Raw genomic sequence first — 15206 nt, forward strand, 5'->3', positions numbered from 1 at the left:
TTTTTTTTTTTTGTGGAAACAAATAAATGAGATGTTACTTTTTATAAGAATGTTCCAGCAACTTAGAGAACATTGAAGCTGTTCTGGTGGATTTACAAAGACAGCATTTTGTGTTTGTTTTTTTTCTTTAATTTGTCACCCATATGTAATAATAATATACACCCACAGCAAGGCAATAAATCTACTTTTGTACAGATGGACTAATTTGTTCCCCATGTATCTGTTTCTAAGTCTGTTCTTACTCAGGAGCAGTTTTGATTAAATATTCAATAGTATATTTAAACAGTTCTATTGTATTGAATAATATCTAAATATGCTACATTTGTACCATTACAGAAAAGAAAAAAACAACATTAAATGAAAGTTTTTTAATTGGAAACTCTAAAATTCATGTAAAATAATCACTTGGCACAGAAACAGAACTGAGAACAAATCAAGCAATTAATCAGTAGTTAAGTTAATAAAAGTGCCATGAAATACTAATATATTTTTTTTCTAATTACTCAAAGAAAACTGATGGCAACATAGAGAAACTGCATCAGCAGCCAAAAGATGTTGAAAATTACATTAGAAGCACAAACAGAGAGGGAGAGAGAACGCAGGAGTCTTTCTCTTAAGATAAATAAAGAGATTAAGTTTTATGCCACGGGCCTGATAGCCGAGTGGGTATCAAACAGGAAATACTGTGTGTCAGTTCCAACACCACGGAACAAGAGCGGGTAGCGGACAGGCTGGGATGAATAGGAGATACCCCGCTGCCATGTTTATGACTTCAATAATTATACAAAAGTGCTTTACAGGAGGGCGGAATGAGACAGTAGTGATCCAATATGCAGCTTGCCTAAAACACGCTCATAACACTTGCCAGCATCATCCAAAGCTTCAATCCTGATGCCGTTTTGGTTGCCGTTTGAATTTCTTTTCATGCTGTGCCTGATTGCAATTTTCTTTTTGTCGTCATCATTTTCTTCTTTTCCTCGCTTCATACAGCCCTTCTCTTTCTGCCTCTTTCCATGAATCTCTGATTGTGAGAGAAAGCCCTGAAGGAAGGATTAGCTAGAGTGAATGGAGGACAACTTTGCCAGCTATTACATCCCAATGAAGCCGCTTTAAGCTTCACTAAGCCGCAACTGATAACTTTGCAGGCCATTAGCGAGCAAGATTGCCTTTCAGCCTCTCATTTCTCCATCCCCTTTTCCCCACAATCAACAACATAATGATGAGACATGTGGAATGAAAGGCATCCAGACTGTACTTTAACTGCCCTGAAAGCAAAAAGGAAGACGTGTGTTGTTGTCATACAAGGTTAACAAGAGAATGGTTTGGTTGTTGTGGAGGGTTTTTAAGCAGTTTTCTGTAGCAATAAGCTCTTTTTGAGTTTGGATAGAAAATATCTCTTTGCCGTCTCATTTCATGTGCAACGGGAAAGTGGGTGTGCAGTTTCAAAGCAGCCCTCACAGTACAGTATACAAATACTTAACTAACAAAGCACAGTGTTGGCATCGAGACCCTGGGGTGACTTTATGTTTCTAATGTAAGGCATCAGTCAGCATATATTAGTAATTTTTAGATTGTTAGACTTCCTTTAGCTTACAGTGAAATTAAAACAACGCTCACGTTTAAAATCCCAATGCAATACTACACGCATAAACAGAATTATATTTTCTAATTGAAAGTAATCTTGTTAAAACAGGAAAAGCACAGGTGTAGCTACAGTAATAATGTTAATTAGGCTCTGTTCCATTAAACTAGTACATACAACACAAGAGCCAATGAACTGGAATGAAATTCAGAGGTTATCAATGTCATTGATTATATCTGCGTATGACAAGTCAAGTCAAACCTGTAGAATATTGATATACTGAGTTTAAATACGCTGGTGTAAGGAAAATAGCTATATGAAGCTCCTTGGATCAATTGCCAGAGATTTGAAGGAAAACACAAATCAAAGTAACGATTACAACTGTTGTGTTTTAATTAAATACTTATTTATTTCATTTAAATGTAAATTAGCAGTGACTGCTTACTTACTAGTGATTATAGTTCCTGCTCCATAATGTTGATGTGTATGTAAGATCTGCTGCACAGCATGTTACATGTCCTTATCCATCCTTTCATTCATTGCTCTCTTTTATGAATGTATAAAAACACATATTCAGGTCTAGACACACTTTGCACTTACTATTTGAGTCACAAACACATTGTCTTGATCAAAACCTTCCAGGCCTAGTTTCAGGACAGAATCGCTTAACAGCGCGTCAAAAAATGACATTTGTGGCTACAGCACATGCCAGCAACAGTAACAGAAAAAAGTGGAGGTTATACGGATCCTGAGTGTGGTCCCTGATGAACAGAAAATCTGAAAAGACTTGTAACAGTAGTAAGTGAATACAGCATGTCGTTCCTTTTCAGCAACAGTTCGCTAAAAGTTACAACTGCGTATCCCAAATTTGTTTAACACAAACAGGAGGTAACTTAATTATTTATTTTTTTAAGATTTATTTTTTTGGCCTTTTTGAGCTTTATTTGATAGAGACAGCTGAAGAGTGACAGGAATGTGGGGAGAGAGATAGGGAAGGACATGCAGGAAAGAACCACAGGTTGATTTGTACCCTGGGCCGCTGTGGAAGGACTGAGCCTTTGTACATGGGGCGGATGCTCTACCAACTGAGCTAAACGACACCCTGGAAGTAACTTATTTATATATTCATTATTTTGTTTAATTTATTTTGTTTTATTTTTGTCCATGTGATTTTGTGAGCATCACATATTTGCTAAATACGCTGCAACAACGGATTAATGCTTAAAATATAAAACTATTTATTTCCATCAAACACTCAAGGTGTAAGCAGTTAAATGAAAGTCAAGAAATCAGTCTGCATTGATCTGTGAATGGAGATGATCAGCTTTTCCTTCTGGTCATGAAATCCTGCAGCATCTGAGAACAGTCATGTGACTGACTCAAAGCGTGACTAGTAATCACCACACCTGCTGGACTACATTAACCTTGACCCAGCCTTTTCCCGTGTTGCTCTCTGCACATACATGAACCAAAATAAAAGGTAGACTCCCAGGCGGTCTGTACACCTAAGACCTACTGCCTCGAGCTTTATTATTCAAATTCCAGATTGTTAGTTTGGTTGTTTTAAATAAAACCAAAGTTGTTTCAAAGCCACAGTCCTAACACAGAAATAGTCTCAGTCAAAAGTATCTTTTGCTTCATCTGGAAAAAACACATATCATGGAACATTCTCTCACATCTTTCTTTTTTTTAATTAAGGTATAGAGTTCTGAGGCTGTCACATCATCTTATATGTATGTGATATTGTACTATATTAAAGCGATTTGTAAAATGTCAAGTTATTGACCGCCACAACCTCAACAGTACACTCTGTGAAATTTATATAACGACAAAAGCCTGAATCACCTCTAGTTGTAAAATCAGAACATACACTTTTTTGATTATTTGGACTGATTCTAATTTCTGCTGTTTTGCTGTTTGTTGTAGTGTTGTTTTCTTTTTTATTGCAAATGGTATGCTGTTGGTCCCCATGGTTCTTGGAGAGCGTGGACTGCATCTTAAAATGATTCCATTGCTCATCAGCATCATCAGTGTCTACCGTCTGCACCTCAGAGGGGTGGAGTGGACTGGTGCTCTGATTAAAAGGAGGAGGAGAATCTAAGACACAGACACACAAATATCAATAATCTGTATAATAGAAAAAAAAATACAGAAGTTAGTTAATAATTAACATGTTAAAATCGTGGCATAGACAGCCTTATTGTTCATTCATTCATGGGGTCCACGGACAACACATTATATAAAATAAAGTCTCAATTAAAACATCTTCAAGATGAGTAAAAGTAAAAAATAAATAAACTTTACAGTACATCAAATTGTATTCCATTTCCTTTAATTAGCGTTTGGGTTATTGTTTTAAAATTTGCTTCACTGGGTGCTTCAGTGATGAACGAGTAACTTGTTCCACATTGTGTTGGCTCTATACATTACACATCTGCATAGTGCATCTGTTTTTGATTTTTTGTTTGACTGTAAAGCCCCTAGTTTACCACCTGTTAGTGTGACTATGTTGGTATTACATAATTTATTTAGTTTCATTTTGGTTTCTGCCAACCTCGCCTCTGAGCCATAGGAGACTGGCATGCACTTGTAAATTGTGCAGTAAAAGTCTCCTGTTGCCTAGCAGGCTGAAAGGAGTTGTTTGGTGTCTCTGTGACAGGAAATTCTCTCTCAGCTCTAAATGTATATACTCCTGTGTGATTCAAATTGACAGAGCTGAGAGAGAAGATGCCTCCAGACCCATGCTGGCTGGCTGGTAGCTGCTGTTCAGAATAATATCTGCTGTTACTGTCTAGCATTCCCCTGAGCCTCGCTGTACAGAATGCTTCAATACAATGGAGGAAAGCCAGCCTGTGTTACAGTAAGTGGGTTAGTAACCTCCAACAACAAATATTTAGTCAACATTCAGTCACTGTGAAGAATATATATATTTAGTATAACACCAGAACTGCTGCAGGAAATAAGGTTAGCTATAAACAGTGGTGCTGATGGAAATGTGTTTAACAAACGACCTGGAATGAACACATAATCAAATAAGCATGCCTGCTCATTAGTGATGAATGGGAAATATAAAAAGTGAATCAAAACTACAATATACCGATTGTTTCCTGCCCGATTTTAAAATGTTTTATTGCATCGGTAAAAAATTACCACTTTGTTCTTGTTTGCTAAAGAAAGTTTGTTATTTATTTAGTTGATTTTGCTTGATTCTATTATGAGTCAATACCAAGAATTGTTTTTTTAAGAGTTTCTCAAAATCAAATATTGCAGTTAACAGAAAAGCACAATGCAGTATACTATTTAGATTTCAAATGAATCCTGAGTCTGTCCAAACAACATGTGTATGTCTAATTTCAAGAACGTGACTACTTTCTAGGAGCTCATATCATACTTCTGTGACATGTTTTTTCCATTTACAAATCAATATAAAGTATAAATATAGGATGTCATACGTTCAGTTCTGGTGTTCTTTGTGACACACACCAAGTTTATGTGTTGAGTGGACTAGACCTATATGATTTGGTTGAAATAACACACTTTATCAGCAGTGGTGAACTTGCACCACAGGACAGAGCTGGCCAGCTCTACAGGAAAAGTATACTTTTTCCCCCGCACAAGATGTGAGGGCTTGACAGAATTCGTGATGGAGCTGACCCCACAGACAGCAGTGCTGCCATACCTCGCACACACAGGCTGTGCCAATGTGTTGGCTTGCACTAGAGGTTCCATTTATTTTGCATGAAAGGATGTATTCCCCGCTTGCTCCACTCTCTGTGGCAGTTGCAGAACATTTCAGGTCAAGCACACATTACATCTGTCAAACTCAAACTCTACATCAAATTCAACGCAGAGACCTGACAGGAAATGTCAAAATATCTGCTGTTCTACCGGGTGTTTCAAGGGTATCATGTCATATTTGTTTTGAGTATTGCAGACTTACTTACTGTATATATTTGTGTCATGCAACCTATTGTCAGGTAGTTTCTCAGTTGTTGCCCCAGCTCCTACAGTATGTTTAGTGTGGATGAAGCTATACAAAATCCAAATTACAGAGAATTTAGAAGTTACACATACTGTATGTAGATGTTCATTGTCATCTGTTTATTTAAAATTGTTTTTGACATTTGTTCTAAGCAGTTTACTGCAATACCACTGCTGTTCTACACATGTATTTGTTATGATTATATTTCTTATGATCAAAAACTAGCAAGCAGATAATATTACTTACTAGTCAGCTCACATCAATGACTAAAGGTCAGTCTGAGATTTACTCATGTCCGGCAGCTTCTTGTTTGGTCTCTCTTTTTCTCTTCTCAGCTTCCTCTGTCAACGTCTTTTTGCCTCTGCCATTATGTCCATAGAGGCTGCTGAGACCGGTTATATTGCCCAGCTCTGGTTCTGGCACGCACCGACTCTGCTCCCTGTCAGAATTCCCCCATGTCTAAGGCCTAACATTAGCTAACAGCAGCTATAGTTTGCAGCAGTTTACTGTCCATCAAGAAACTCTGTAAATCACAGAGCACTGATGTGCAGCAGCCAGAGGACAACAGAGGACAAACCTGAAAACATTTTCTCCATGAAATATGATCCAGTTTCACCAAAATAAGTGAAATGTTTGGTGCTGCATTACGTACTTCTCTCAGGAGATCATACTCAGAGCACAGAGCAATCAGTGTAGCATCAAAATGATTTAAAATCTCTTATTTATGGTAGAAAAGTTGCACAATATTTGTTCCTTTAATGAAAACTCCCTTAGACATTAGAAAACTGCAAAAACACAATCGGTGTCAGTGTGATTCACTTATGTTTCTTTCGTGTGATTGTTTCCTGGAGTTCTTTGAGTTCTTTTGCGTGCTTCTTCTCCCTCTTACCTTCATTGTAAACCTGGGGGAAAAGTAACCTCTAAATTCTTCATAGCTTGCTATCCTCTGGGTCTTGTAAGCTTTTTCTGAAGCAGATTCACAGATGTTATTTTCGGCAAACTGTGTGTGTTTTTCCCTTGGAAACATACATAATACATGTTGTTGTCTCTTTTACCCTGCAAAAGCTCAGTAAAAACTGGTTTGAACCTAAAAGCACGACTCTGAGACCAAGCCAGTAAAATATAAAGTTAAAGTTTACTTGAGGTCGAAAACAGGCAGGCAGGGCAGAGGAGGCGTTTGTATCCAATAGGAGATCAAACTAGAAAACATAAGTCCAAAAGACAAGCAGGGGGTCTAAACAAGAAAGGAAAATGACTGGACTGCTACGGCTAAAGCACAATAGACCGTCTGGCGGGGAGTGAATGGGAGTGGGACGGTATATATGGTGCTGTGTTGATGGGAAAGTGCAGGTGGGCAAGAGAGGTCAGGTGATGGGTACTGGCAGAAACACAGGGGTGACTGCAGGGCAGGTAAGAGCGGCAGGGTTTGAATTGACAGGAGAGTAAGTACATTGCAGGGGAAAGAGCAGAAAAGGAAAATGTGAGTGTAGGAATTGGCTGACATTGTGACAATGGTCCTGTTTCAACCCATTTTTCCACATCTGCCCTTAACCCCTCTCATAATCTTACTTGTTCACTTTTCCTGCCTGTGGATTTCTTGTCTCCTCTCCCATTAGGTGGTGAAGTTGCGACCCCGAGGTTCACCCAGTATTTCCATGGCAGCCTATCAGGTCTTACAATCCGACCAGGCCGCATTGAAACCCAGAAGGTTATCTCCTGTTTGCAGGCCTGCAAAGAAGGCCTTGATATTAACTCCCTTGAAAGCCTCGCTAAGGACATCAAGGTGTGTGGGGAAAAAATAGAGGCAGTGTTCCCGATACACAAAACACACACGTATGGCACATTTTCAGACATTGCTGGTAGTATAACAACTGCAAACTACCTAGAGATAAGGACTGATGTTTTTCATCTAAAAGTATTGTTTGTTTAGATCTTATTCCAGAACTCATGTCCTGTGATATTAAAGATAGTGCAGTAAAACTGTAACAACATCAAGACAATTGCTTCAATCTGGATTTCTGGCCAAACAGTGTTTCTTTGTGTACCCAGTTCCATTTTAACCCTGCCCAATCTGTGCTGGTGGTGGAAGGAGAGGATGTGGACAGCATCAACACAGCCATGACCAAGGTCTCCTACATCAACTCTCGCCAGTTCCCTACGGCAGGCCTCCGCAGGCTACATATCACCACCACAGTACAGTAAGTGCACATACACCTGGACACATTTTCATTTTGCACTTTGGCTGTTTTAACATGCAGCTTTACATTCATTTAGTTTCACACTCACTGCAGAAGCTGCACAGTTCAGTTGAGGTCACTGAGCAGCTCTGCTGGATGTGTTTATGGCCTCTCAAATCTTTCTTTTAGATGTTTACCACCTCACAACTCTGTTTGAGGGAGCTATCTGGTCGTAGAATAAAGTGTGAGGTCTATAAGTTTCCCTTGAACACTAAAGTGAAATGATGCATACATAATAGATAAAACAAGTTGGTCAACTTAAAACCAGTAGATGGTCACATAAGCTACGAAGAGCCAGAGGAGTGGTGGTTAAAGCATTAAAGGAAGACTCTGTCAGATGTTGTGTCTGTCTTTGTCTTTAAGCCACAGAACTCCCAGTGAGATAGAGCAAGGGATAGATCATTAGTGTAAAAACTATTAAATCACTGAACAGACCAGCTGGCCATTAAGGACATTAAGCCTTCTGGTGAATTGCAAGACCATCTTGCTAGTGTCTATTTTCCTTTCTTTTTGTTTGTTTTTTTCTTTTATTCGTTCCTTTCTTTCATTTTCTGTCCATTTTTTCTCTGAATGCCCTTCTGTGTATCTATTTCTGGATGAAATTTGATCTCAGAGATGGTGATGGTCAGTCAGTCTGTTTGTCCAACATTCGTCCAAAGCTAATAAAGACTGATATTAACTGATATTCTCATTGCTATTAAAAAACAAACACTTTAATCCACACCAACAACATATCTTGATGTTGACTGGATATTTGCTATGGGTATTCCAAAGATTAATAATGATCTTTCTGATGACAGCCCTCGCATTTTCTTTGATGCCAACATCAGGCCAAAATCTCCATTTACACACAGGAAATATGACATGTAATTAACATTTCAGCTGGCAAAGGTGGATTCTTTATCCTTTCATTGCATAATCAGAAACATATGGTTTAACCACGTATGTGTACTGGATTTTTATTGTAAACTGTAAATCATAAAACAACACAATAACTAGTGTACCTTTTAAAGTAAATGTAGGAGGAGGAAATTGGTATTTTTGCGATTTGCTGCCCCCAGTTTCAGAGTGCAATACCATGGTCTTAAATATGGACAGCTGTATTGTGTTATGACTACATTACTTATGATCAAAAACTATGCTAACACAGCCAATAGTGCTTTACTATCCATCAGGAAACTCAAACAAACAGCCAGAGGACATCAGAGGGAAAACCAGAAAATATTTTCTCCATAAAATGTGATCCAGTTTCAACTAAATAGTTGGTGTTATGTGACTTAGTGCCATAAAGCATTGCAGGTTTCTTGCAGGAGCACAAAGTTACATAGTGCAAGAACTCAGAGAAGGTTATTTCATAATAGGGCAGTTGTATGATAGAATGACAGAGAAAAATACTGTCTCTGCTTGTATTGTAGTATTTGTCCACCCTCACATAAGTTGTGTGTGAGTTTGTGATGTTTGTACCGGAGTGTTCCGCAGCATATACTTGTGTCTGCCTCCGTCTCCACACCCATCCAGCGCCTGTTCATTTGTTGAGCAGCAAACACAGGCAGCTCAGATCAGCTTAGACGTGTGCTGGTCGATAACGTGAAGCGAGCTCGAGGAGCAGCAATAGGGGCTGTCTAACTCTGAACACTTCACAGCTCCCCTTGAGATAAAGACAGATATGTTGAATCTTCAGTGTGCAACTAAACAAAAGACAAAAGTGATAAAATGGAGTCCTATTACATACTATTATTTTAATTCCTGTGTCTTGACTCTGTGTCCTGAATAGGAGCATGAGAAGTTCTTCAGGATTCAAAAGGGTCAATGGATTTGCTAACATCCTTCTTTGTGTTTTATGATTATTTTAAAATGGATTATTTTTCCTTTTGGAGATTTATTCTTGGATGGCTGAAAGCAGAGGTCAGGGCTAATAGCTCTCAGCTCAAACTTTTAAGTGATTTTTCAAGTACTTTAAGTGATTCTTATTTGTTGTTTTTTTGCTGTCTGTGTTAATACTCATCTCCCATGGTAGAGATGCTTAAGATTAAATTGGACTTTTCTGACTTACATGGGAAAAAAGTTGAAGTGCAGAAAAGATGGGTATTTTATCACTGTCGAGCATAGTTTTCAGATAGCAGAGAAAAGAATATTGAAATAGCTCAAGACAATAAAACTGACTGCCAGGACATTAAAGAGACTTTGAAAAATCACTGTACATGCAATAGATTCTTAAGAATAACTTTGAAAAATCACTGTACATGCAATAGATTCTTAAGAATAAAACTGAAAATAACTGTAAAAGAAGCAAGATAATCACCTATATAACTTTGAAAATGATATTGTCGAATTAAAGGATGATTTCTCTCGTGTTTGCGGTGCGATTTCTTGTTTGTAACTGATCCTCATCATAACATGGAGTGTAAAAAGGGGAACAATAGGGAATGTTTCAGTCCTGCCATTGTAAGCGTTTATCACCAGCTTGTTCTGGTATTATCAACAACCTGAGAAGTGGTGATCAGTTATCACCCCTTACTGAAAAAGAAACTAAGTCTCCTCTCAATTGCACACAACTTAAAAGCGCTGGAGTCCATCATGTTTCTACCAAACATCTAGATAAGATATTTTGTGCTGTTTGTAGTTCCTGTAGTTTCTTATTTACACTTGGAACAAGAAGTCAAATGGAGGGGAATAAAGTCTACAACTATACTGCTAGATACTACTAAATCCCACGCAGTGGACCTTTAAAAGTTAAAACTAACTTTTATTATTTTACACCAGAGATGTGTATATTTGTTTTTTTGTTCTTGCTATTTTACACCAGAGATGTGTATATTTGTTTTTTTGTTCTTGCTCTTATTACAGGTTAGAAAATGATAAATAATAATAAATAATAACCGTGGGTGGTTGTTCATTAATGTTGCCAAGCCACATGTCAATCAAATCTGATCTGGTCAAACCACACCTACGCAATCCTGATGAAGCAGTTTAAAACTTTAACTTTGTTTGATGTTTATTTTGTCATGAATATTTAATCTTGTAAAGAAATACTTACATTTGTTTTAAACACTGAGATCTCAGAGTACTAAAAAACAGTTTCTGCCTAACAAGAAGAGCATTTTTGTATTATTTTGATTGCTGTTCGTGAAAACTACATTGAAAAACCAAAATGACACTAACACACTTACATCAAACGAATCCGCAATAAATCAGTAACACTGGTGTTGTCCCGTCCTGTAACGTCTCCCTCCTCTCGTCTTCTGTGTGTGTGTCAGGTGTTTCGGAGAGGACACGTGTCTCTCCATCCCAGACATCAAAGCTGTAGTGATGGTCCTGCCGCCCAGTGAACCGAGAATCACCATTACAGGATCTAATCGACTCGTCAGGCCTGCCAATGACCTGAGGGGCCCGCTGGGTGTGGCACCCTTCAAAGAGCTTCACATCACCAGCACAGTAATGAAGGGAGACAGCTTCAGTGGATGTGAGTGGAAAGGCTGCCTGCATTGTTAGGATGTTCTCGTGTCATACCAGCCTTGTAGTAATGTTTCAGTTAATGTGACAGAAAATGTTTAGTTTTTTTAAAATCCCTGTTAAGGAACACATTTTTCTGTAATTTGCTGTCCATGTCTACAGCCCGCAGACCAGGTGTGATGGAGGTGATGCATAACCTGGACTATTGTGATGTGCTGGTAATTGGAGAGGAGCTGAATCCTGAGAGAGAGAGTCTGGAGATTCATCACAGTGCTTTGTTAGGAAAACATCTGGATGCCACCAACTCCACCTCTGGAATATCAATATACGGTAGGCAGGATGTGAGAAAAGACATTATGAAATGCACCACCTGTCCACCTTTAATATCTTAAAGAATATCTCTAAAATGTCTTGCCCTTTATACAGAAATAAGATGAACATTCACTCTCTATACAGTTCGACAGCTGTAAAGGTCCCTGTAATAGACTCCTGTCATAACATATTACAGTTACAAACTGACACACAGTGCTAACATGTGTTTTCTGTGTGTTACAAGGTGTGGACTCCATGGCTCACTACGAGCAGGCACTGAGACAGGTGCGCTACAGGAACTGGCGACCTGCCACTCTGAGCGAGAGAAGGTTCAGACTCACCTGCTCCGAACTCAACGGACGTTACACCAGCAATGAGTTCAATTTAGAGGTCAGTGTGATGTCTTCATTTCATCGTTTTTCCAACTCTTGTGCACTCTTCCCTTCATGTGCTGCAGTTTATCTTGCTCTCTGCTTTTATCTTTGAATCATTCATGCCACATCGCCTCGTGTTGTCTTTTAATTTTCTTGTAAGTTGTTTGTGTCTGGTTGCCGAAATTATCTTCCTCCTTCTTTTTCCCTGAGGATAATGGTGTTTGTCCCGCCTCTGTAGGTCAGTGTTCTTCACCACTCAGCACCTGTGGAACATGTCAATCACATGGCTGCCCAACCTCAGTACATGAGACCTGTCCATCACCCACTCATGATACACACTCTCAACTCACACTTGTCAGGTAAGGCACAAATTCTGTAGATGTAGTCTGTGGTGAATATTTGGTGCTGTGAAGATCATGTACTTGACAGTGCTTTTGTTCATCAGACCATTATTTGGAAATGAAAACAAGGACATGCATTCACTTCCTACACGCTCCGTTTAGTCTGTTCTGTTCTTACGGTGCAGTAGTTGGACCACTTTCACACTGCAATGGATGATTATAATGGACATCTAGATTTGTGCTGCTTTGATTTCTGCTTGGTATACGCAGTTTAGACAAGATGATTAAACTGCAGATTACTCAGTTGTAAAGCTTTGTCTGACTGAGTTGCTGCATCCCCAGATCTCTGCAATCAAATTTAAGAGTATAATTTTGTCAGAACTGAAAAGAACGATGGGAAAGAATGACAAATAAGACAAGGGTCGTAAGAAGAGGCTCTTTCATTTAAGATTGTAGATTAAACAGGCACAGAGAGGAAACAGTGTATATCATAAAGATATTTATCTGAATCTAGAGCTACAACAACAGTAAGGGATCTACACTGATACAATACAATACAATGTTTTGCCTCTATACTTCTTTAGGGCCAGCCCCTCCAGCAGCCACAGTAGTTATTGTGGTTTGTATCGCCGCCCTGGTGGTGATTGTGGTGATTGGCGTGTACAGGATCCACACCACACACCAGGAAGGGTCCAGAGAAGACGAGGATGAGGTCAAAGACACTGAGGAAGAAGACTGGGACAACTCTGCACTCACCATCACTGTCAACCCCATGGAGGTCGAATGACGTTTTCATTTAAATCTTTGGGTGTTTTATTCCTTCAGTGTGCTGGAAGTCTAGAAGAGATGATTGGATGATAGAAGATGATTTATTATACAAATAATTCTGTTGTATTTGTTGCCTCTGGATCGGGGATCTGTGTCGACCTTTACTAAATCACGTTTTGTTTTCTAGAACATAAAAGGAGCTCAGGCGCTTGACGAAGAGGTAAAAGAAGAAGGACGTGAGGAGGAGGAAGAAGAAGAGGACGAGGAACAAGTGGGAGGAATGACGAGTGCTGAGTCAGACAACAGTGATGAAGATGAAGAGGAGGAAGATGAGGACGAGAGAGAAGAGGTGAAAGAGAGGAAGCAGAAGGGAAAACTCGAGTGGGACAGTTCCTCCATAACATACTGACCACACCTGTACACACAGAGTAACATAAACGTGCACACTCCTTACATGTTCATCTCTCTCTCGACACACACACACGTGCAAACATACACACACACATCATCCTTCCTTCTCACTACATGCACACATACGAACACAGAAACAAAATCTCTGATAAAATTATTTACAATCTGTTGCTGGAAAAAACACAAAAAAACACTTTGAATCTCCCCATGTTGTCATTTTTAATAAAACACTTCCCTCTGCTGGACAAAGTCAGAACTACAGAATCAGCTGCAGTCCCACAGTGCTGGAAAACATTTTATGTGCGTTATTATTCACATCACAGTCAACAAAGAAGCAAATTATGTGATGAATATCAAACAGGCACAGTCTTCTCATTATGTGTGTACAATTATCTGGAGTTTTGCTGATAAATTAATCCAAACTCTGCAACAAACATGAGTCAGATCTTAAGAATAGTGACACAAATTCTCACGAAGACAAAAAAGATGTGGGCTTTTATCCCAGCATTTAATATTTGCAATTACATGTGATTTTTGTGTTGTTATTTTTTTTTAAATCTGATTGTCTGCAATATGATGGATTGTTAACAGATTTAGCAAGATGTATCCATATCCATATCAATGATTTAATGTATCCATAAACCAACTCAATATAGTTCCTTTGGCCTATATAGTAGGTATAACATAGTTGTACTGTCACTCAGTGTATATCATCTGTTCTCATGTTTAACTCTGTTCTGTCCTTGAAGTCTGTGTGATCAGTGCTGGGTTTCTCTAAATACATCACAGTGCTGTGGTTCTGTGGCCTGGACACTAAAGAGAAACAAGATCCTGTTATCATGTTAAGTCTTACCATAAACATTCCACATTTTGTCCTTATTTATATACAAAGTAGAATTATGAACTGTTTAATATCTCAAACGTATTTTAAAGTCCTTCTGTGGCCTATTGTAGCGTTTGATGTTTGGGATTAGATCAGTTATCTTTTTCAACCGATGATTCAAAGGTGTTGCTGTAATCCCGTCTTTGTTTTGTTTTGTTTTTTTCCATAGTAATGGGAGCCCTCTATGCAATTATGGGCCCAGTATAAGCAACCAGTACACAGAAACTGGGGTACTCCAGCAATTTATCTTTGCACAACTTGTGAGAGACAGATTTGAAAATGGGCCAAAATGGCAACTTTGAGAGACTGCGACATCCTGATTGTAGTGCCTAAACTGCAAAACACTGGACACTACACTTGCCATAATGCAACTCAGTAGCCTCTCTTCTGCCTGGAGAATACCCATGGGCTAATTTCTGACATGTCAGAATTCAGATAGACGTCTAAATTCTAAAAACTAGTTATTTTCAAACTAAAAACATGACTGACGGAGCACTAACAGTTCAGCTTTGTTTGCTCCAGATGGGAATGTTTTCCTTCGACAGTTACAGTGACATTATACTGGGAAAATTCAGCAAAAGGTGTAACAGAACAACAAAAACAAAAATATTTGGTAGCAAAAAAAAATCCACACAGTACAGTACAGATCTGTAGCTGAGAGCTGACAGGACTACTTCTGCTCAGACTAGATGAGCAAACAGTAACGGCTGATGATGTCCTCTCTGCTGTTTATCTCTAACAGGTTACTCTGCCCTCTAGAAACTCCACAACATTATTCGCAAACCAATAATTATGAGTCGCATTCTCATTGTGCTGCTGATTAGCTAAGTGACACTGATTGTTACCATGGAAACATGGCTCTA

General features: G+C 38.8%; 1 protein-coding gene across 1 annotated transcript in view; it reads left to right on the top strand.

Moving 5' to 3' along the window:
- clstn2a (calsyntenin 2a) overlaps nt 1-13641 on the top strand; it is a 137237-nt gene extending 123596 nt beyond the window's left edge. The window contains exons 11-18 of the mRNA XM_019255077.2: nt 7181-7347; nt 7614-7762; nt 11059-11264; nt 11417-11584; nt 11811-11956; nt 12179-12299; nt 12866-13059; nt 13237-13641. Of these exons, the coding sequence (XP_019110622.1) occupies nt 7181-7347; nt 7614-7762; nt 11059-11264; nt 11417-11584; nt 11811-11956; nt 12179-12299; nt 12866-13059; nt 13237-13458 (1373 nt within the window). The 3' untranslated portion in view covers nt 13459-13641. The remainder of the gene's footprint in view (nt 1-7180; nt 7348-7613; nt 7763-11058; nt 11265-11416; nt 11585-11810; nt 11957-12178; nt 12300-12865; nt 13060-13236) is intronic.
- The last annotated feature ends 1565 nt before the right edge of the window (nt 13642-15206 follow it).

This window comes from Larimichthys crocea, chromosome XII (assembly GCF_000972845.2).
Source record: "Larimichthys crocea isolate SSNF chromosome XII, L_crocea_2.0, whole genome shotgun sequence".
Lineage (NCBI taxonomy): Eukaryota > Metazoa > Chordata > Actinopteri > Sciaenidae > Larimichthys > Larimichthys crocea.